At 42.4% G+C, this 19,780-nt stretch overlaps 1 protein-coding gene across 1 annotated transcript; it reads right to left on the bottom strand.

The window, feature by feature from the left end:
- Positions 1-3,887: 3,887 nt before the first annotated feature.
- On the bottom strand, positions 3,888-19,376 carry mbtps2 (membrane-bound transcription factor peptidase, site 2). Its single transcript, XM_047568644.1, has 11 exons — positions 19,095-19,376; positions 15,091-15,239; positions 13,995-14,133; positions 13,485-13,588; positions 13,131-13,258; positions 10,976-11,094; positions 9,133-9,313; positions 8,012-8,115; positions 7,266-7,464; positions 6,911-6,986; positions 3,888-4,770 (listed from the first exon to the last, which is right to left on the bottom strand). Exons 1-11 carry the CDS (start codon positions 19,167-19,169, stop codon positions 4,548-4,550), a joined length of 1,497 nt encoding a protein of 498 aa, XP_047424600.1. The 5' UTR covers positions 19,170-19,376; the 3' UTR covers positions 3,888-4,547.
- Positions 19,377-19,780: the final 404 nt, after the last annotated feature.

The raw sequence follows: 19,780 nt of genomic DNA, 5'->3' as shown, positions 1-19,780 counted from the left end.
TTCTTCTTTTAGCCTCTAGTTTTTAGCACAGTGGCTTTGCCGCCTGGTATTAACAGCTGGTTGTGTTGGACCAGTTAAAATAAATCCATTTGTAAGTCTGAAATTAAAGTTTTGATGGTAACATCTAAAAGCTAGTTCCGGTTTACTAAATCAGTTTGTCAACTGGCTGTAAGGAAGCACATATAGCTAGCACAATAAGCTAACAGAACTTCCAAAAATTGCTGTTTTAGAGGCAAGAAACGTCTTTTATAAATGTTGGTATTTGTGTTCCTACATGTGCATATATAGAAAAATGTGTGTGCCAGAGTTAGTAGTATTCAGTTTATATTTGAAGGACATATTGGATTATGCTAATCTGACTGGTGTTAGCTTATGATGATTAAGTGTTAACATCAAACTTACAGGTTTGAGTTATTTTTGTTAAAGGCAATTTAACATCAATATGGAACAAGATTTCTTAAATATCATGCGTATAACACTTCACACTAAACGGGTGATGTGTTAGCAATGTTAGCTTTGCGAGTTAGCAACACAGCTATTAATGGTCATCGCAACACAAGAAGAGGCTAGCAGTGATGTGGCGACAAGAGTCCATCCAAAGTCAATGGGATTCAGAGTTTTAGCAGGAATAGAAGAAAATGCATGCATGACTTTCTTGGAGTGTTGGGTTCATTGTGACAATATTTTTGCTTTTAAACAGAGCGCAGAGGCATCAACGAGAGCTAGCTCCATCCATACAGTAGCAATATTTAAATTTTCCAAGGGAAGTACTGAATTATGCTAATGTAAATTACGTAACAAGAGTGCTGTCAAAAACGATTACATTTTTAACCAGATTAATCACAGGGTTGCTGTGGACCAACTTTGATTAATCATGATTAAATATCATCCACTTTTTATCTATATTAATCGCGTTTTATTTTTGCATGAACAGACTCAATAAAGAAGGATATATATATATATGTATATATGCACTTTACTTGTTTATTAAAACACGTCAACAGTTTCAATGAAACAAAACCACTTTTTGTCTCTCCTTTTTTTTTAAACAAACATTTACACACATTAATCTGGCCCTGTTCCTCTTCTGTCAGCAGCTACTAACACAAACTAACTTGTTGACACTGAGGTGAGCTGACCGCTTCTTATTTACAATGTAACTGAGAAAAGTCTTTCACAGTGGTGAACAGCGGGTTGCAGGAGTGGTGAGATATTTGCAAGCCAGCATTGCCAGCTTGGTTTGTCTCAAGCTGGACGAAGCGTTAGCCACAGTGCTAGCAGAACCCTGGCCCGCGTATGCTTGGCATTAATGTGGTATTTTCAGTGAAAAGAAAATTTTATGTCAGTTTGTAACAATTCACCATTTCGGGTTGAAGTTACTTACACACAAGATCCCCCTGATCTTTTCAGGCTAATTATTTCCCTTTAAGTGACATTGAATAATATACAGAAAGTCTAAACCCCAGTTTTTCCATATACCCATAGAAAAAAAACACACAAAAATCCGTCATGGATATATGAGATCCCTCATTTGATTAACAGAAATAAGGTCTCTTTTCATACTACGTATAGGAAGAAATCACCATCTAACGAAAACTCAAATTTGGACCATTTCAACCCCTCTAAAATGTCTTTTAAATTAAATAAAGTTAGTCCAACTCCGTGGCCGCCGATGCAGATGCAATATAATCCAATCGGCGCTGGTGTCCAGATGAAAAATAAGCAATAAGTTTGTTCCAAAAAAAAACAGGACAAAACCAAAAATGTGCGATCGATTGCTTACTGGTATACCAGACTAAAAAAGAAAACAAAAGCCTCGATCTCACCAGGATCCAGCCCGAGCGATGAATCCCTCCGGAAAAGGCTCTCCGGTTATTACATAGATCAATTAATGTAAAATTACAAACAATCAGACAGACCACTCATATCGTACCTTGCCATATACAGTGAAAATGTAATTCCTCATGTTATAAAGAAAACACGCCATTTTACTGTAACTTTCATTTTAGTGCCTTACGGGCTACACTCAATTATTTTTTTATTTATTTTTGGTGACACCGTCACAAGCTGACTGTTCGTCTTGTTTTGTGTTTGTACTCAAATTTCCCATGGAAAGGGACAACGTGCTGTTTAGCGTCTTCCATCTTTATCCCTTGGTTCCACTGCCTGTCGCTACTGGATCAACTTCCCATTTGCAAATACGTGACAGTAACTCGACTTGGAAAAAAAGGCCCAAAATGCATTGGCAGACAAGGTTTAGTCATTCTGCGCTACAGATGGGGTAATGCATTAAAAACTTTAATCAGATTAATCATGATGATGCATTCATTTGCGTTAACACGTTAACTTTGACAGCCCTTGTTAATACGTGTTTGGTAAAATGTTAACCAAGTGTTACACATAGCAGTTAATCTGTGGACATAACACAAACATAAATTGATCTCTATTTAAGAACTAGTTTGTGGGGGCGACCTATTGTAATTTAGTGACATTTTGTGAGCAGATCTTCACTTAAATAATACTTAGGTTGAATGTGCCACCAACTGAATCCTCCATTAGAATTAGGTAACCCCAATTTAGAGTCACAGTGACATATCTTGACAAGTAGTGGGTTGATTTGTTGTTAATATTCATGGTCCCCATTGGTTAAAATCTACTGGCTTCGATAGTTCGAACGTTCCACTGAGTACATTTATTTTAAATCAGCCTAACAGGTTTTTGTGGCAGCATTCATTGTTACCAAATAATACATTAACAACAGGGGGTCACAGTCACCTGGTTGTCATTTGTGATATTTCCGACATCTCAACTAATACTGGATGGATTGCCCTGAAATTTGTGCCAGGCCTATACTTTTCTTCCTATCCCATCATCACGTCAAATTTTAACTCGCGCAGCTTAAGATATTTCAATCGGCCTCAGTTGTTCTTGTATTTTGTGCAAATGTTAGCTTACAAACACTGTAGTTGTACAAACACAAGTAGTTGAAGGGTAAACACTTTCTCTGCGCCGTTAAAATACAAGAGGTTGCGTCAAATCGGGGGCCCATTTCTCAATATAACCCAGACAGTCACAACTTGAGTGCTTTCTGCCCTCTCCCTGCCTCCTCTTCATCATCCTCTCCATGTCTGTTTACCCAAACATCCCTCCAGGCTGTCATTAGCAAAAGATAAGCAACAGATACACACATGCAGGGACACACAAAAGCAATCTGTTTGCATACGCTGGGAAGAGAAACAGATTCCGATGTGCCTTATCTGAGCGCTAACATATACAAAAGAAAGACGCCAAGTCCCGAGACTCGACCTACGCGGTCCGATCCTCCGACACTCCACACTAATTATTCAACTAAAATAAGCCTCGACAAAGCCAACAACCATTTAACCTGCTGACAGAGGTGTCTGCTCGTCTTTGGTAAACACACCTCTGCGGTTAAGCCGAAGGCCGTTCAGTATTTATGCGTCTGTGGGGAACACCCTGCCAAATTACAACGTGTCGTCTGCCGCTCACACACTCAGGAAACGTAGTAAATGCACGACTCTTGGAGAACGCGAAAGCAACGCCGCGGTTTGGAGCCATTACTAAAAGTGTAGCCAGTGTGCTTTTGTTACAGCGTCCGTGGAAGACAATGTGCCAATGTGCCAATGTGCTGGGAATATGTCTGGGGTAAAATTAGAAAGGTGCTCTACTCTGGAGCCTCCCGAGAGAAATGGCAGGAAACCTGCTTTTTCAACTGATGCAACACTGACAGATGCCTTTTACTTTAGTATAGTGTATGGTAAAATAGGTAAAAATTTATTCTCTAACAAACCTCGTGCTGTAAATGGAAAAAACACAATTGTAGACACAACAGAGTGACCAAAAATGAGGTTCAGAGAGAGATGATCTCAATACAAATCAGTCCTTTATTTCACAACTCTGACAGATCAACTTTTACAACCGGATCATAGACAGTGAGAGGTCAAGAGAAACGTAAAAATCACAGAAAAGGCAGAAAGGAGTTGATAAAGGAAGAAAAAACATCTTGCTGTAACGCCTGAGGAAGAAAAAGATACTTGATTTGACTGAAAATATGTGTGGCATGACCATCTTTAAAACACGTCCTCGGAGGCCATTAAATAACTTTTAGGTAGTTTATGTTTCCCCAACAGTGAAAAAGGACTCGAAGATAATGCCATGCATTCACTGATAAAATCAAGCTTACGAAGGCTTTGAAATTTCTTTTTATCCAAAAATGGCTTGAATTCATTTGGTCAAACAAAAATGTTTTTCACTCCGACTTTAAAACACAACCACATTACCAGATATTAAAACGTGTGCAGTCTTTGTAAACAGTCACATACGACAGGGCTTCATGGCATGTGCTTTAGGATATATGGCGGCAACCAGGTGGAGGAAAGTTGCTTGTGTTTTCCTGGGCGTCCGGTGAGGGCTTAAAGGCAGAGCAAAACGTCCTGCTCAACAGTTCCCTGTGCGTTCACAGTTTAATGGTCCACACGTCTCCTGAGACGACGGTGTCTCCGTGGCACATGAATCGTGTCTTGCGGCTACCGCGCCGTGACCATCCACAGGCCCAGCGCCACGTTGGCTGCCAGCAGGGCGCTGCCCGCCAGCAGCAGGAAGAAGCCGATCAGCTCGCGTTTTTGACGGTCCGTTACCACGGTGACCAGCGTGGCCTCCAGCAGGGCGTTCAGCATCCACTGACCGTCGAGGGCGAAGCACGGCACCGAGTTGACCACCGCTAACGCGCCAGAAAGGGACACTACGTATCTGAGAGGCAGGAAAGCTCAGGACAATGAACGGCAGGAACACACAGGATCAGGTCAGGCAGAGGGAAATCTGCCAAGTGAATCATCTTGTAGAAAAGTTAAGCGTGTAAATGCGGTCGCCACTCATTCACGCAAATCAGATACAGTGACGTTTATGCTGAAAATAGGATGCTGATGTATCAACTTTTGAGCTATTTCTGTGGAAACTGAGAAATTTAGAATATAACTATAAATAATACAAAGCCACATATATATTTTAAGTTTCAGGTCCCATTTTGTTCATCGTGGAACTATATGTGCATGACGAAAGGGCTGGAAGCTGAAAATCACTCAGCAGAACTAGCAATCTGCACACTGCAGTCGCTTGATCAACAAGGAGCAGATGCTGATTTTTCAACACGTGCTGAATAAATCCGGGGGAAACTTTGTGGAACTGAGCTGCCTTTAAAGCAGCACTGTGTAACATTTGTGAGAACAGATAAGTTAAATATGAAAGGCAGCTTTGCAGATTCAGCCTTTAGCTTCAGAAAGTTTCTGTTTAACATCATCCTGTGACTGACACTTATCTCTTCTTCTACATGCCATTCAGCTAAAGTAACGTCTGGAGACACAGAGGAAGACAGAGCGGCCATAACCGATATGACCGAAGCAAATGGTTTAAAACTGAAATCAACGAACGTGTTAAGGTATTCGACCGAGGGTCACCATCAGCCGCTGAGGCGTTTGTGAAGGGCCTCTTGATTGTGGTCATTAGACGTTAATCGGGGCTTTTATTCGGAAACAGCCGACATTCAGAACCAAATAACAGATGGCTTTAATGCTTTATAACGAGCTCAAATGGAAAAAAATGTGTGGAAGTTGACCATTATAAGAGCATTTTCTTACCCGTGGAGGTACCTGAGACTAATGCACCAGCTGGACGCACAACTGCTGAAATGCAGTTTAAGGCGCATGTAGAATAAGTATGTGTGGCACCATCTAGAATTTGCGCTACGTTATATCGCACAACCAGTCAGAGGGATGTGTCAAGTGGAAAGGACTGAGCATTTTTTATTGTGTTACAATGAAGCTTCTAAAATACAGACTTCACCGTCAGGCACTCAGGCACCAGGGAGTGATGAGACACTGCATGGACGTTCTGTTTACGGAGACACTTCAGGCTGTGTGCGATGCAGACATGAAACTGATTGATGTGGTGGTGCGGTGGGCGAGGATGGACAGCGTCAGTACTTTCTCCACGGTTTAGGGACGTCCCCATCGTGCAATCAAGGCATTTTTAAAATGACCAGATCTGATCAAGGCTGATCTTTAGTAGCTATTTGTTTTAGGTTTGCAATAAATCAAAACCATGTCCCCGTGGCATTAAAACTTCTTTTTCTGTATTAATGGAACATGTGGATGTAGTTTCCTTTGGAGAATGAAGTCAGTCAGACAGCAATTTGTAAAAACAAATTGTGCAAAGTGGATGTTTGATGATGTGGGAGTGGAAGATTGTCATTCGACATGACTGGGACCCGACAAAAATCCCAAAACTGAATACGTGGGTTGGAGAGTGCACCGAAACAACGACAACAACAAACACTGAACGTTGAGTTTAAAAAGAAGAGAAACGTTTCCTCAAGACGACGTGAAAGGTGAAAATGACTTCAGAGAAGGTTACAGAGATTAGTTATATTGACTCAAGAGTACAAGTAAGACGACAAAAGCTTTTATAGATCTTAAACAGAGAGTTCGTTAGACTGTGATTTCACTCCTCATTTTTTCTTGTATTGCAAGGGTTAGGTATTAGGGATTAGGGTTAGGGTTAAGTAGTAGTCGTTTATTTTTTGCTGTTTTGGCTGATCAGCAATTCATTATTTTTGCAAGTATAAGTTGGGTAGGTAACTGTAGCAACATGGCAGTTGTGCTTACTGTGCTAGAATGCAATAGTAGCTGTGTCTAGTTGTCGTTTCTAATGATGCAACAGGAGTAAGTATTTATGAAAAGGTTGGATGTAGGAGCCTGACTTACAGTCAACTTTTTACACATTGAGCAGGTGCAACTGGACACTTGGCTTTAAAAAGTGGCATCAGTCTTTGAGTGATGGAGCAGCGATCACCTGATTACGACTGGAGATGAGTTCTTCGAACTCGAAAGGATACTTGCAGAAGGTCTCCAGGAAAACGGGCAGATCCAGGTGGAGGAAACCAAAACGGGGCACGAAGTTGGTCAGACTCACTGGAAGAGACGAGAGAGAGGGGTCTCTGTTTTGATCCACTCAACACTTCACGAATCGAGCCTCTTCCTGCTGACTCATTATCTTTATTATTTACAACCGCAGAGTCAGCTCAACACCTACTGCAAACAGTAATTAACCAAATATTATGCACACAAGCTCAGTGTGGAGGCATCCTGCTGGAAAGACTTTCCTCAACATGTGTCTGCTTCTGCTAATCACCTCAGCATAGTGGCGAACTGCATCACAAAACAAAGAGGGGATGAAGCATTGGTACGTACCGGCGTACTGCAGGTGCGGCGGATATCCGACGAACAGCATGTGTGTGTTCGGAGTGTGTGTGACACGGATGAAGCGAGTCTGGTTCTCCAGAGAGGGAGTGACGCAAATGCTGGCGCCTTGGGAGTGAGCGGGGCAGTCGACGTCGCTGCGACACGCTTGCGTCCCCGTCACCATCTTACGCACCGGCATACAGGCGTACTGCAGCCACAGAAGAGTTACGCACACACAGGGAAAGTAAGAACAGGTCGTCAATCTTGTTTTTCTTTAGTCTTTCCTTGCCCTGTGCGACCGGTTTATAAAACACAACTATATAAAAAATGTAGGAAATGCGGGAGATTGCTGAGCATTATCAGTTCCCAGAGCAGCTTTTCACTATAGAATAAATCTGTAGCTGTGGTTGGTCTGACTTCCAAGTTTTCAGAGATTGTTCTATTCTGGTTGATCTTTTGGGTTAAGTACATTATTCATCATTTTATTCAGTGTCCATGTAAACAGTGAAGTTGGATTTTCATACAACAACAACCTACCTGTGAAGTACCTTAAAAAAAACAGTAGCAACAATGACAACTTGTAAAGTGTAAAACCCTTGTACACCACTCTAGCTACAAACTCTCTGAACCCGGAAAAAAACAAAAAGAACTGAAAACAGGAAGTAATATAAATACTACCGACAGTCTAAAAGCGTTGGAAACTTGCTCATACCAAAAAAAATAAAAAATTCCCAATGTCATTGAGTGTGTGTCACCTCTCTCTCTTTGTTCCTGCTCTGTGGTTTAAAGTAAGAGAAGCAGAGGTCGGTCAGGCTGTTGTTGCTGCAGCAGTCCATCGTTCCATCCAAGCGCTTGTACGCTGCGTGAAAAGGAAATAAAGATGATGGAGGAGCAGACGGAAAGGACACTGTCATCAAAAAGAAGGCAGATGCACTCGCACTGGATAATTCTGACACTTCATGACTAACTTTAACACTAAATCATGTATTAATACTGTATAATAACAATAATATACACGCTGTAGATTAAATATTATATAAGTGAGGCATCCAAAATCATTAAAACGGTAATTTAGAAAAAATGATCATAGCAAAAGAAAATATACAAATTTAGCCTTTTCTGTGGTGAAGTCAAAATAAAAGCAAAACTGGGGCTACAGTTATTTTCATTTTTGATGAACCAGGTGTATAAGAAAAAATCTCTGTGTCATGCCGACATATGCACTTCCCTCTACCAGCTAAACCAACTAAAAAAAAAAAAAGAAGGAAATAATTTAGCCTTTTAGGGCTGTAAACACAAAATGTTTAATGAACACATACACTCACTGGCCACTTTATTAGGTACGCCTGTTCAATTGCTTGTTAGCATAAATAGCTGATCAGCCAATCACATGGCTGAAATCCAATGCATTTAGGCCTGTAACTGCAAGCGACTGAACAGGTGTACCTAATAAAGTGGCCAGTGAACGTATATTAATAATTGAAAGGAATACACCTAGAGTTTTGTCAATGAAATTACAGGATTCCACTGAAGTAATTACATTTCTTGGCATTTATTGTTAAATTACGCCGCGTGAGTTATTACAGACCACGGAGAAGCAGCGGGGGCTCTGATTGGCCAGCAGAAGAGCTCTTACCTCCCACAGGAGCTAACAGCCGGCCAATCAGAGCTCCCGTTGCTGCTCGGTGGGTTTGACCTGATTAGCAACAACAACTAAACATTTAAACAACACGCTGAATTAATAAACGGCCTCTGAAGAGGTATTGGCGCATGAACTGTTTGTAACTGAACGCAGACGAGTCCCAGCGTGAGGCTAATTATTCCAGAGGACGTCGGGACAAATTGGATTTTCGCAAAACGATGAGACGGCAGGTACCTCGTCCGTGAGCCCAGCTGGGCTGCAGGCTGGCGACAGGGACGCAGTATCCAGTCTGCGGGGTGTGAGAGAGGTGAGACAGGCAGCTGGTCCAGTCCTCAACTCCCCTGACGGGACAGTCCTCCAGCCCCGTCACGATGTCCCCGACTGACAGACCCCTGGGACCGTCAGCTGCAGAGCCCTGAAACAAACACACGCTCGGGACCGTTAAACGGGATTCAAATGGACCAAAGGTCACACACGTTTGATGCTTTCAGTCCTGCGAGCTTGCAATAGCTGGGACACGGGCTGATAAACATACTCTAACTTTCACAAGGTTGCTTTACTGTCTATATTTATCTGATGGCCAAATCTAATGAAGTGTGTTTACACGGCTACTGGAAGGCAGTCGAAACTGAATGAATCCATCCAAGGAGAAAACTACTGCCTCACAATTTTCACCCACAAATTTACTTTACTTTAAATAGACATTAACACGTAGATGGAGGCAGGAGATGTTATCTTTCAGTCAGCACTTCACCATTTCACACCACTAGCCCTGTCAATCTTGTCCTCAGGACAGGACACAGGAGGCCCCGCCCCCATCGATCCCCCTGTCGATACGCGGAATAGGCCGAGAGCCTGTTCAGTCCCCAGGTGAAATCCCAGAAGCACACTGCGATATTAGCAGTTTTAGCAAAAGAGAAGCTAACGGTGCTGCTCGCTCCCATGAGGCCAAAACGAATCACCTTGTTTCATTTTCTTTATATGTCATATACATATAAAGACCAGTTAGCACCAGTATGTTTATGTCAGGTATGTTTAAGTTTGAAGCAAAAAAAACTGAATACCAGTAATTGAAACTGTGTATTATCTCAATAGCTTCATATTTAATGCAGAATCTAAACAACAATGTATATTTATATAAATAGCACTACGCCGAGTTTAATATGGAAAGTAGGGATTTCCTTCTTAATCTCTCCATCAGTTTGGGAGTTCTGAGTTCTGATCTAAAGGTGGGACTTAATTCTCTCAGATGGTCGTATCTGTAAGAGGAACACATTCCTGGAACAAGTTACCACCACTCTCACTGGGTTCTTTTTGTTACTGTGGGTCAAAATGTTTTATTATAATATTGTTTGCTTCGATATTGTTTGTCTGTGTCTTTTTAGGTTTGTTTTGTCATTGTCTGCTCATGTCTGTTTTTGGAATTGTCTATTGTATGATTTGTAGTTGTGCGGTCTCAAAGTGTTCTGTCTTGTGTAAGTAACTTTCTTGGGATTGTCATTGAAAAATCAGCATTTGTGCCAAGTTTGGCACATTTACACTGATGCTTAATGCACCAGCGTTGATTAGTTTGTGCCAATTCAATAAATTAATAAATGAAATGAAAAATGCAGGCACTCGTACTTTCCTGCTGCTGAACAGATTGTCCATTGTTTTGATTATTTATTTATTTATTTTTACACAAGTTACAAGACGTGTTACAGCAGTTACTGAAACAATTAGATACAGAAAGAGGGATCAATTTGGTTTGAAATAATGAAATAAAGTTCAAATATTAACACTGTTCCAGAGACGTAATGGAGCAATTTCTGAATATGTGGTTTATTAAATGTATGAATACGTAGTGGGAAATGATATTTAACAGATTAGATTTTATAATTAATCGACATAATGTTTTAAAACTATGGGAAACGCTAAGCTAGCTGGTTCCCCTCGTTTTCAGTCTTTATGCTAAGCTAAGCTAACCGCCTTGCTTGAGTGACAGCAGCACATTAAGTCTTCTGGAAAATAAAAGACGTCCAACTATTCTTTGAATTATTAATCTGGGTTAGATGAAGCACGTATCAGAGCCACTGACCTGCACCACCTCGGTGACCAGCGCCCCCCCTCCGGTGGAGTACACGGGGAACAGGAAGAGAGGCAACAGGAAGAGGAACGCTAACGCTGCCACACACAGAACAAAGTTGTGCCAAACGCCTGGAGAGAAAAAACAGAAAAGAACGTTTGAATTTTTTAGACTCGACTTGAACGGGAAGTTTGAAAGACTCAAGAGTGTTAAAGGACAAGTCTCCAATTTTGTATAACAACAGTAGCTACTGTGTTTTTTATTAATTAAGCGGACGTCTTCCTCAAGTTCAGTGGAGTGAAACCCTAAGAAAGATCTGTTGAAAGATCTTTTCTTTAAGCTTTCCTGACATTAAACGCTTCATATGGAGTGAAAAAAAATCTAATATATTGTGTTTCCGAGCACAGAAAATTAGGAAAACCCCAAAAAGGTTCACATTTCTGCAAAAAAATCACTTTGAAATAAAAAATAATGACTATAAAAATATAATATAATATAATATAATAATATAAATAATAAATCTTTAATAAATATAATATAAATCTTTATTCCACACCTACATATTAAGCAGAGACTCCAAATAAAACCTCACAGAGAAGGTTAAGAGCAGGGCTCCTACTCATCTTGTGTGCACATCACTATGTAGATGACAAACACCTATTACTTCTCCAGTATCTTAAAAGGCAAACTCATAAAAACACCATTATCCCAGGATCCTATGTGAAAGTCTTGATCCTCCGTGCCAGCCTCTCAAATGATCTGACTCTGTAGGATGTCGTGGCGAAGCAGTAACCACTGCTCTCTAAAAATAGCCGTCCATACCATCTTAATTATGCAAGAAGACTCCAGCCCTCCAAAACCACGGGAGGAAACGTCTCATCGTCAGATGGTGCACAAACATACGGTATTATTCAGACGTGGCTCAGACGCAGCACAGACACCAACACGGTCCCTCTCTCACGAGGGGGGGGGAATTAAAAGTAGAGGACGAAAATCTTTTTTTGATGTCGAGGAAAAAAAAGAAGTGTTGGCCCAGCTGGGTACTAATTAAAGTGATAAATAAGAGTTTTAATTTGTCCTTCGTGAGAAAAATAAAATGCGTCACACGTGGTATCTCTGGTGCTGATGCGAGCAGTAAACACACGATTAAAGATGCATCACCTGTCTCAGCAGGAATAAATAATAAACATGTTATGTTGGACAAAACTCCTGCACAGAGCGTGAGCTCTGCTGTGACAGAGGGAGGGAGACAGAAATAAATAAACACAGCATGCTGTTATGTCACCACTTCCCTGATGGGAACACCATCTCTCCGTGTCTCTCTGGTTTGTCACGTGACCTGACTGGATGTCTCAGTTTAGAGTCTGCAGTCAAGTTATGTTCTTGTCAGCTCAGCCTGGAGGAACTTGTCTCTACATGAGTGAGGACATCGGCTGGTTTCACGGCAGCTCGTCACTGCCCTCTAAAGGCCAGGAAAGGAAATACAATAATAAAGCGTTGAACGGCTGCATGTCTGCAGGAAGTTCAGCCTCTGAAACATCTTGACAGACATTTCTCCCATCTCAGGAGAAACCACACCCTGAACTTGCATATACTTCTTTTTCTTTACTTTTAATACTCTCAGTATATATGCTGTCAATACTTGTGCAATTCTAGTTTTGTGTGTTTAACATTAACATGTTGCATAAGTGCACTAGCTTTGCGGGGAAATTCAATTCAATTCAATAAACTTACACAAATATTAATGAATAAGCTGAATTTGTTGCACCTGAAAACACAATTGACACACTTGATCATATTATATTGTATTTAGAAACATTTGTGTGGTCTTTGTTCCTTTCAAACTGGCTCCTCGGCTTGTTTTTAATCTGTAAACACTCCCGCTGATCACGTACGACGGCAGACGGCATTCACATTCACGCATCAACAACTCCCAGCTCCGTCAATCAATTCATTAATCTCCCATTTTCTTAATTGCGCAGTGAAACGATTTGATGAAACGCAGCCGTCCGCCGCTCGGCACTAACCTCCTCAGAGTGACCTCCGCTGGCAAAACAAAACGCTCGCATAAACTGATCATGATTAATAGCTGCGATCACGTTAGATGGGAAAATAATCAGCAGGAGGGGGGGGGCCCTCAACAGGTCTCTGGATGAAAGGTTTTTACCGGCGCAGAAGATGCGCAGCTGCTGAGTGGGCGATATGAGGTTGAGGTGCGTGGTGAAGAGGTCCACGAAGGCGCCGGGATACACCACGAACACGAACATCCCGAAGCCGTTCACCCGCACTTGTTCCCTGCGGCCAGGGGATGGGAGAATATTACACATTAGGAGACGTTCACATAAAAACCCAGGAGGAAGCAGCAGCAGGCTGAAAAATGTCGGCTGACTCATCCTCAAACGCTAACACATCTAAGAAAATATAACGCTAACACCCTGCCTCCCCTCGAGGATTGCCCCGATGCTCTTCTCCCTGCTGGTTGTCAAGGCAACACACTGTGTTTTGGTGCGTGTGTCATTACCTCAGTGCTGCCACCGCGTGGCCGAGCTCGTGAATGACTCCGCTGAGCAGCAGGGCGATGAAGAAGTAGGCCATCTGACTGGTCGGCAGATTGACACCAGGGACCTGAAGACTCAGCAGAAAGCGGAAGCAACAACATGAACGGGCAAAAAAAAAAAAAAAAAAATGCTTATCTGGGTATTTCATATTTAAATCTTTTTTTTTTGTCTCATTCTTCTCGTTAATTGTTTCATGTTTTGCTGAGGGTGGGTTTTTTTTGTGCGGCCTGCTGTTTATTCTCCTCAGGCTCCATTCTCTGATATAAATGACCCGCTGACAGCCTCTCATGAATCACCTTCAGGTCCGCAGGGGAGGAAGCTCGCGTTAATGCACGACTATTTGACAACGCTATGAATAAAAAAGAGGACAGAAAAAAGCACTCCTCCCTCCTCCTTCCCTTTTTGCACACTTTTTTCCATCTGAAACTTGAAAACAACTCGTTCACTTGTAAAGAGTTCATAAATCAACGTACCACCACCTGCAGCGTCTGCTGGCCTCCCATGCGAGGGTTGTCCGTGGTCATCTGAGCAAAGGTCTGCTGTAGCGTCTTCACCAGCAGCACCACCGACCCCACCATGGCGGCGATGCCAAACACCAGACCACCGTTGAACCTGGGGAAACACACGAGTAATTTAGCTGCAATGAATGCGGTAAAGCAAAATAAATAAAAGCTGCAGTGGGAGTTCACAAGAAATTTACAAGAATCCGACTGTTAAAGGCTAAAAACCCAAAGAGGGCAGGCGCCAAGTCGAGCTAGCCACAACTCCTACCACTAAATTTAATGTGCTGATAGCTGGCGTGGAGTGTGAGGGGGCGGAGCTGTGGCTTCTTTGACAAAATTTTGTTGGTTTCACTCTGAACCATTTGGTGTAAGAAATATACAAGAGGGTAACTCAGGAAACCAAAGCCTCTATGTTAGTGTTAATAAATGTGGCGGACTATCTGTGAGATTGGGTAACCCTTCCACATGCAGGCAACGTTCATTATATGCACTAGAATTACTTGCTGACGCAACTTGTGCATTTGTGATTATATCTTTTTGTAGAAATGACAGTTGGTCGTTGTCATTTTTAATTTTAAGCAAGTCCGCAGCTAACTACAGCTGAAAGGGGCCGATAAAGTCACTGAATCATATATTAGGGATGACTGTTCAGATTATGAACATTACAAGTGTAATGTAGTGTTTTATTGCAGGTGGTTTTGTAGCCTAAAACATGGAAGGGTAGCAAATATTTCACATCTGCTTATAGGGAGTTTTTAAGAGGTTCCTCTTCTGCATTAAGGTAAATAATTTTATGAGTGAAACATGTTTTACCTTAATCAATGACAAATAACGGAACAGCTAAGAGTTATTTGGTGTGAGGTGGGATACGAACAACCATTCACACTTGTATCCACAATTACAGCCAATTAAGAATTAACCTTAACGCAAAGAAGTCGGGACACTCAAAGAAAACCCACGCCAGGCTCCTACAAGCCTCTAGTGGATGAGCTGCAACAGACGATGGGCGGAAGAACAGTTTAGTTTTGAGCGCAGTTTATGTCTGTTATTGGAGAGTGATGCGTACCACAGGTAGAGGGCCCGGGGGTTGATCCGGGCACAATATGCGAACAGTCGGTTGAACACGGTGGTCTGCCATCTCACGTGGAAAGGAGACAACATCAGCCCTCGACTGGCGAGCCATGACTCGTAGCTGATCCGGTGTGTTGATGACGACTGCATGACAGAGACAAAAAGAAAAAAAAAAGGGTTAAACAAATAGTGGTGCAAATCAATACATGATAATAAAAGTACAAAGTTTAGACAAATGGTGAGACGCTGTGTGCAATGTTAAAACAACAGAATCCAGTGGCATGCACTATAGATTATGGAAATGACATTTAAACATTTTCCACGTCGTATATCACATGTGATGTTTCAACGCTTATGTTACCGCAAACACAGACGCAAACAAAACATGAAACAAAAAGAAAATGTAGGACTTTTTAACTACAAGTAAGCCCTTTTTTATAGCTTAAAGATTTCAATGGCAACAAAACCTGCAGAAAAACCTATAAAACCTAAATTTACTAGAGAGATGCTTCACTCTGGCAAGGCTGCGGGCCCTGATGGGGTCAACCCAAGGGTCTTTAAAACCTGTGCCCCCCAGCTCTGTGGAGTTCTTCAGCATGTCATCAACATGAGCCTGAGTCTGCAGAGGGTCCATGTGATGTGGAAGACGTCCTGCCTAGTTCCTGTGCCAAAGACGCTGCGTCCCGGTGACTCAAAAGACTACAAACTTGTGGCGCTGACCTCCCACATCATGAAGAACCTGGAGAGACTCATCTTGGAGGAGCCCCGGCCCGTGGTCAAAGCACATTTGGGACCCCTCCAGTTCGCCCACCAGCCCCAACTTGGAGTTGAGGATGCCATCATCTTCCTGCTCAACCGCGTCTACACCCACCTGGACGAGACGCCGAGCACTGTGAGAGTCATGTTTTTTGACTTCTCCAGTGGTTTCAACACCATCCGTCCAGCTCTTCTGGGTGAGAAGATGATGGTGATGCAACACTGTGTGTCAGACAGGCTGGTCAGCAACACTGGGGCTCCACAGGGGACTGTCCTCTGTCCTCTTTCCCTTTCTCTTCACCCTCTACACCACGGACTTTAATCACTGCACGGAGACATGTCATCTCCAGAAGTTTTGTGATGACTTTGCAGTGGTTGGATGCATCAGTAAGGGTGACCAGGTGGAGCACAGGGCTGTTGTGGACGACTTTGTCACATGATGTGAGAAACATCTACAGCTCAATGTGACAAAGATGAAGGAACTGGTGGTGGACCTTAGGAGGACCAAGGTGTTGGTGACCCCTGTCACCATCCAGGGGGTCACTGTGGACATAGCTGAGGATTACATGTATCTGGAGGTTCACATTGACAATAAGCTGGACTGGGGAAAGAACACTGACGCCCTGTACATAAAGGGCCAGAGTTGCCTCTATTTTCTGAGGCGGTTGAGATCTTTTAACATCTGCAGGACTATGCACAGGATGTTGCAGGAGTCTGTGGTGGCCAGTGCCATCTTCTATGCTGTTATGTACATAGTGGAAATGAATCTGGACCCTCTGACGGTGGTGTCAGAGAGGAGAATGCTTCACAAGGTGAAAGCCTGGACAACGAGTCAAACCCACACCATGGTCAGACACAGGAGTTCTTTCAGCACCAGACTGATTTCACCACGATGCACCACAGATCGTCACAGGAAATCATTCCTGCCCGCGGCCATCAACCTGTACAACTCCTCACTCTGAGGGAGCATAACACATATTTATTGCCATATTTATACTGATAATATGCAATAACTCATGTTCACGTAATTTCATATACTAGTACATATGCCTTGTATGCTACTAGACTCTGGACTTACTATGTGCAATAACCCATATTTATAACTATAATTGTACTGATACTGATTGTGCAATAACACGTGTTCACTTTATGTTCATATACTTGTACATATTTCATTATATATTCTCACCATGTTCAATAATCTGGGCAAGAATTTTCCCGTTGTGCAATACCCGATATTCAATGCTATTATAGAGCAACAACAAGGTTCACTTATGCTTGTACATACAGTGGGGGAAATAAGTATTTGATCCCCTGCTGAATTTGTAAGTTTGCCCACTTCCATAGAAATGATCAGACTCTGGTTTTTATGGTTGTTTACTGGTTATGGGTATAGACAGAATATCAATCGAAAATGCATAAAAAACACACAATCTAAAAGTTATAAATTGTTATGTATTTTATTAAGGGAAATAAGTATTTGATCCCCAACAATTCACTTAGAATTCAGAGTCCTACAGATTGGCTGGTGCGCATGTGGCACACTGCTGTGCTCAGTCAACTATTTACCAATACTCCTGACCTTAACTCGTCATGTATATAAAGCACACCTGCTCTAAGAATCAGTTTCTTACATTCCAACTTCTACAGCACCATGGGCAAGACCAAAGAGCTGTCAAAAGATGTCAGGGACAAGATTGTAGACCTGCACAAGGCTGGTATAGGTTACAAAACCATCAGCAAAAGGCTTGGTGAGAAGGTGACAACTATTGGTGCCATTATTCGCAAGTGGAAGACCCATAAAAGGACCATCAACTGTCCTCGGTCTGGAGCTCCCCGCAAAATCTCGCCTCATGGAGTGAGGATGATGATGAGAAAGGTGAGGGAGCAGCCTAAAACAACACGGCAGGAGCTTGTTAATGATCTGGAAGCAGTTGGGACCTCCGTCACCAAGAAAACAGTTGGCAACACACTGCGCCGTTATGGATTGAACTCTTGCAGTGCCCGCAAGGTCCCCCTGCTCAAGAAGGCACATGTACAGGCCCGCCTTAAGTTTGCCAGTGAACATCTAAATGACTCAGAGAAGGCTTGGGAGAAAGTGCTGTGGTCTGACGAAACCAAAGTTGAGCTATTTGGCATTAACTCGATCCGCCGTGTTTGGAGGATGAAAAAACGTGAGTATGACCCAAAGAACACCATACCCACGGTTAAGCATGGAGGTGGAAACATCATGTTTTGGGGCTGTTTTTCAGCAAAGGGTACAGGGCAACTTCACCGCATTATGGGGCCAATGAATGCAGCCATGTACTGTAACATCTTGGACAAAAACCTTCTTTCCTCAGCAAGAACACTGAAGATGCCTCGTGGGTGGGTTTTCCAACATGACAATGACCCAAAACATACTGCCAGGACAACAAAGGAGTGGCTCAAGAAGAAGCATATTAAGGTCATGGAGTGGCCTAGTCAGTCTCCAGACCTTAACCCGATCAAAAACCTGTGGAGGGAGCTGAAGCTCCGAGTTTCCAAGAGGCAGCCAAGAAACTTGAAGGATTTAGAGACTGTCTGTAAAGATGAATGGGCCAAAATCCCTCCTGCGCTGTGTGCAAACCTGGTGACCAACTACAAGAAACGTCTCATCGCTGTGCTTGCCAACAAAGGTTTCTCTACAAAGTACTGACTTGTGTTGTGCTTGGGGATCAAATACTTATTTCCCTTAATAAAATACATAACAATTTATAACTTTTAGATTGTGTGTTTTTTATGCATTTTCGACTGATATTCTGTCTATACCCATAACCAGTAAACAACCATAAAAACCAGAGTCTGATCATTTCTATGGAAGTGGGCAAACTTACAAATTCAGCAGGGGATCAAATACTTATTTCCCCCACTGTATACACACACATATATACACATTCTTATTGTCTACATTTGTCTTTGTTCTTAACGCTGGTACACTTTGGATCAATAAAGTCCTGATTCTGAGATAATCAGGAATTACACAACAGCAGGAAACATACAAAAGAAGCATCAACTTAAAAAGCTTAAGATTGATATAAACATCAACCACCTGGAAATGTTTGGTCAATTAATGATCGTTAATCTGGATCTCTAGTGCCTTACTGAGGCTGGCTGACCTGTTGTTACACGTGTTGATACACTAGACGGGACTTTCTGCGTTTTTCATACTTATGTATCGATGTACGTGTGTGTTGACCTAGAAATAAGAAGTGAAATATTCACCCTGAGCAGTGTGTCAGCCAGGTAGACAGCACACCAGCCTCCCATCACAAACACCAGCAGGGACACGGGGATCATGGTGCCGCTATCACAGGACTCTTCTCCGCGTACAAGACGAATAATCCGGCCTCCATCCCTCCCTCTGCCCGCCCGTCTATCCCGCGGCTATTCGCTTTTAACGCTGCGATAGAATCACCGCATTTTATTTCAAGTATAAAGAGAAGCAGGGGTTTGTTTTCAGGGATGCGGCGAATGGAAAGAAGCGTCAGCAATGTGCGACACACGTCCGGCTGCTTCGTCTTCTTCTACTCCTCCACCTACCAGCGCTCTGCCGCCACCCAGTGTTCAACTACGGAACTATTTGTTTTTCTTGTTTAATATCTCACAACATGAGAAATATTAAGTGAAGTAATAATTACAACAACAACAACAACAATAATAATAATAATAATAATAATAACAATAATAATAATAATAATAGTAACATGCTCATTAGGTTCATTGGTGATTATAAATTGGCTGTTAAGTGTGAGTGAGAATGAGTGTCTGTCTTTCTGTGTTAGCCCTGTGATAGGCTGGCAACCTGTCCGGGGTGTAACCCGCCTCTCACCTGATAACAGCTGGGATAGCCTAGAGGATAGTCAGCTATAAAAAAAAGAGATGAGATGAGATAATAATAATATGGTTCT

The sequence above is a fragment of the Mugil cephalus genome, chromosome 18 (genome assembly GCF_022458985.1).
Source record: "Mugil cephalus isolate CIBA_MC_2020 chromosome 18, CIBA_Mcephalus_1.1, whole genome shotgun sequence".
Taxonomy (NCBI): domain Eukaryota; kingdom Metazoa; phylum Chordata; class Actinopteri; order Mugiliformes; family Mugilidae; genus Mugil; species Mugil cephalus.
Note: the sequence above shows the minus strand (reverse complement) of the source record. Positions and strands in the feature narration are given on the sequence as shown.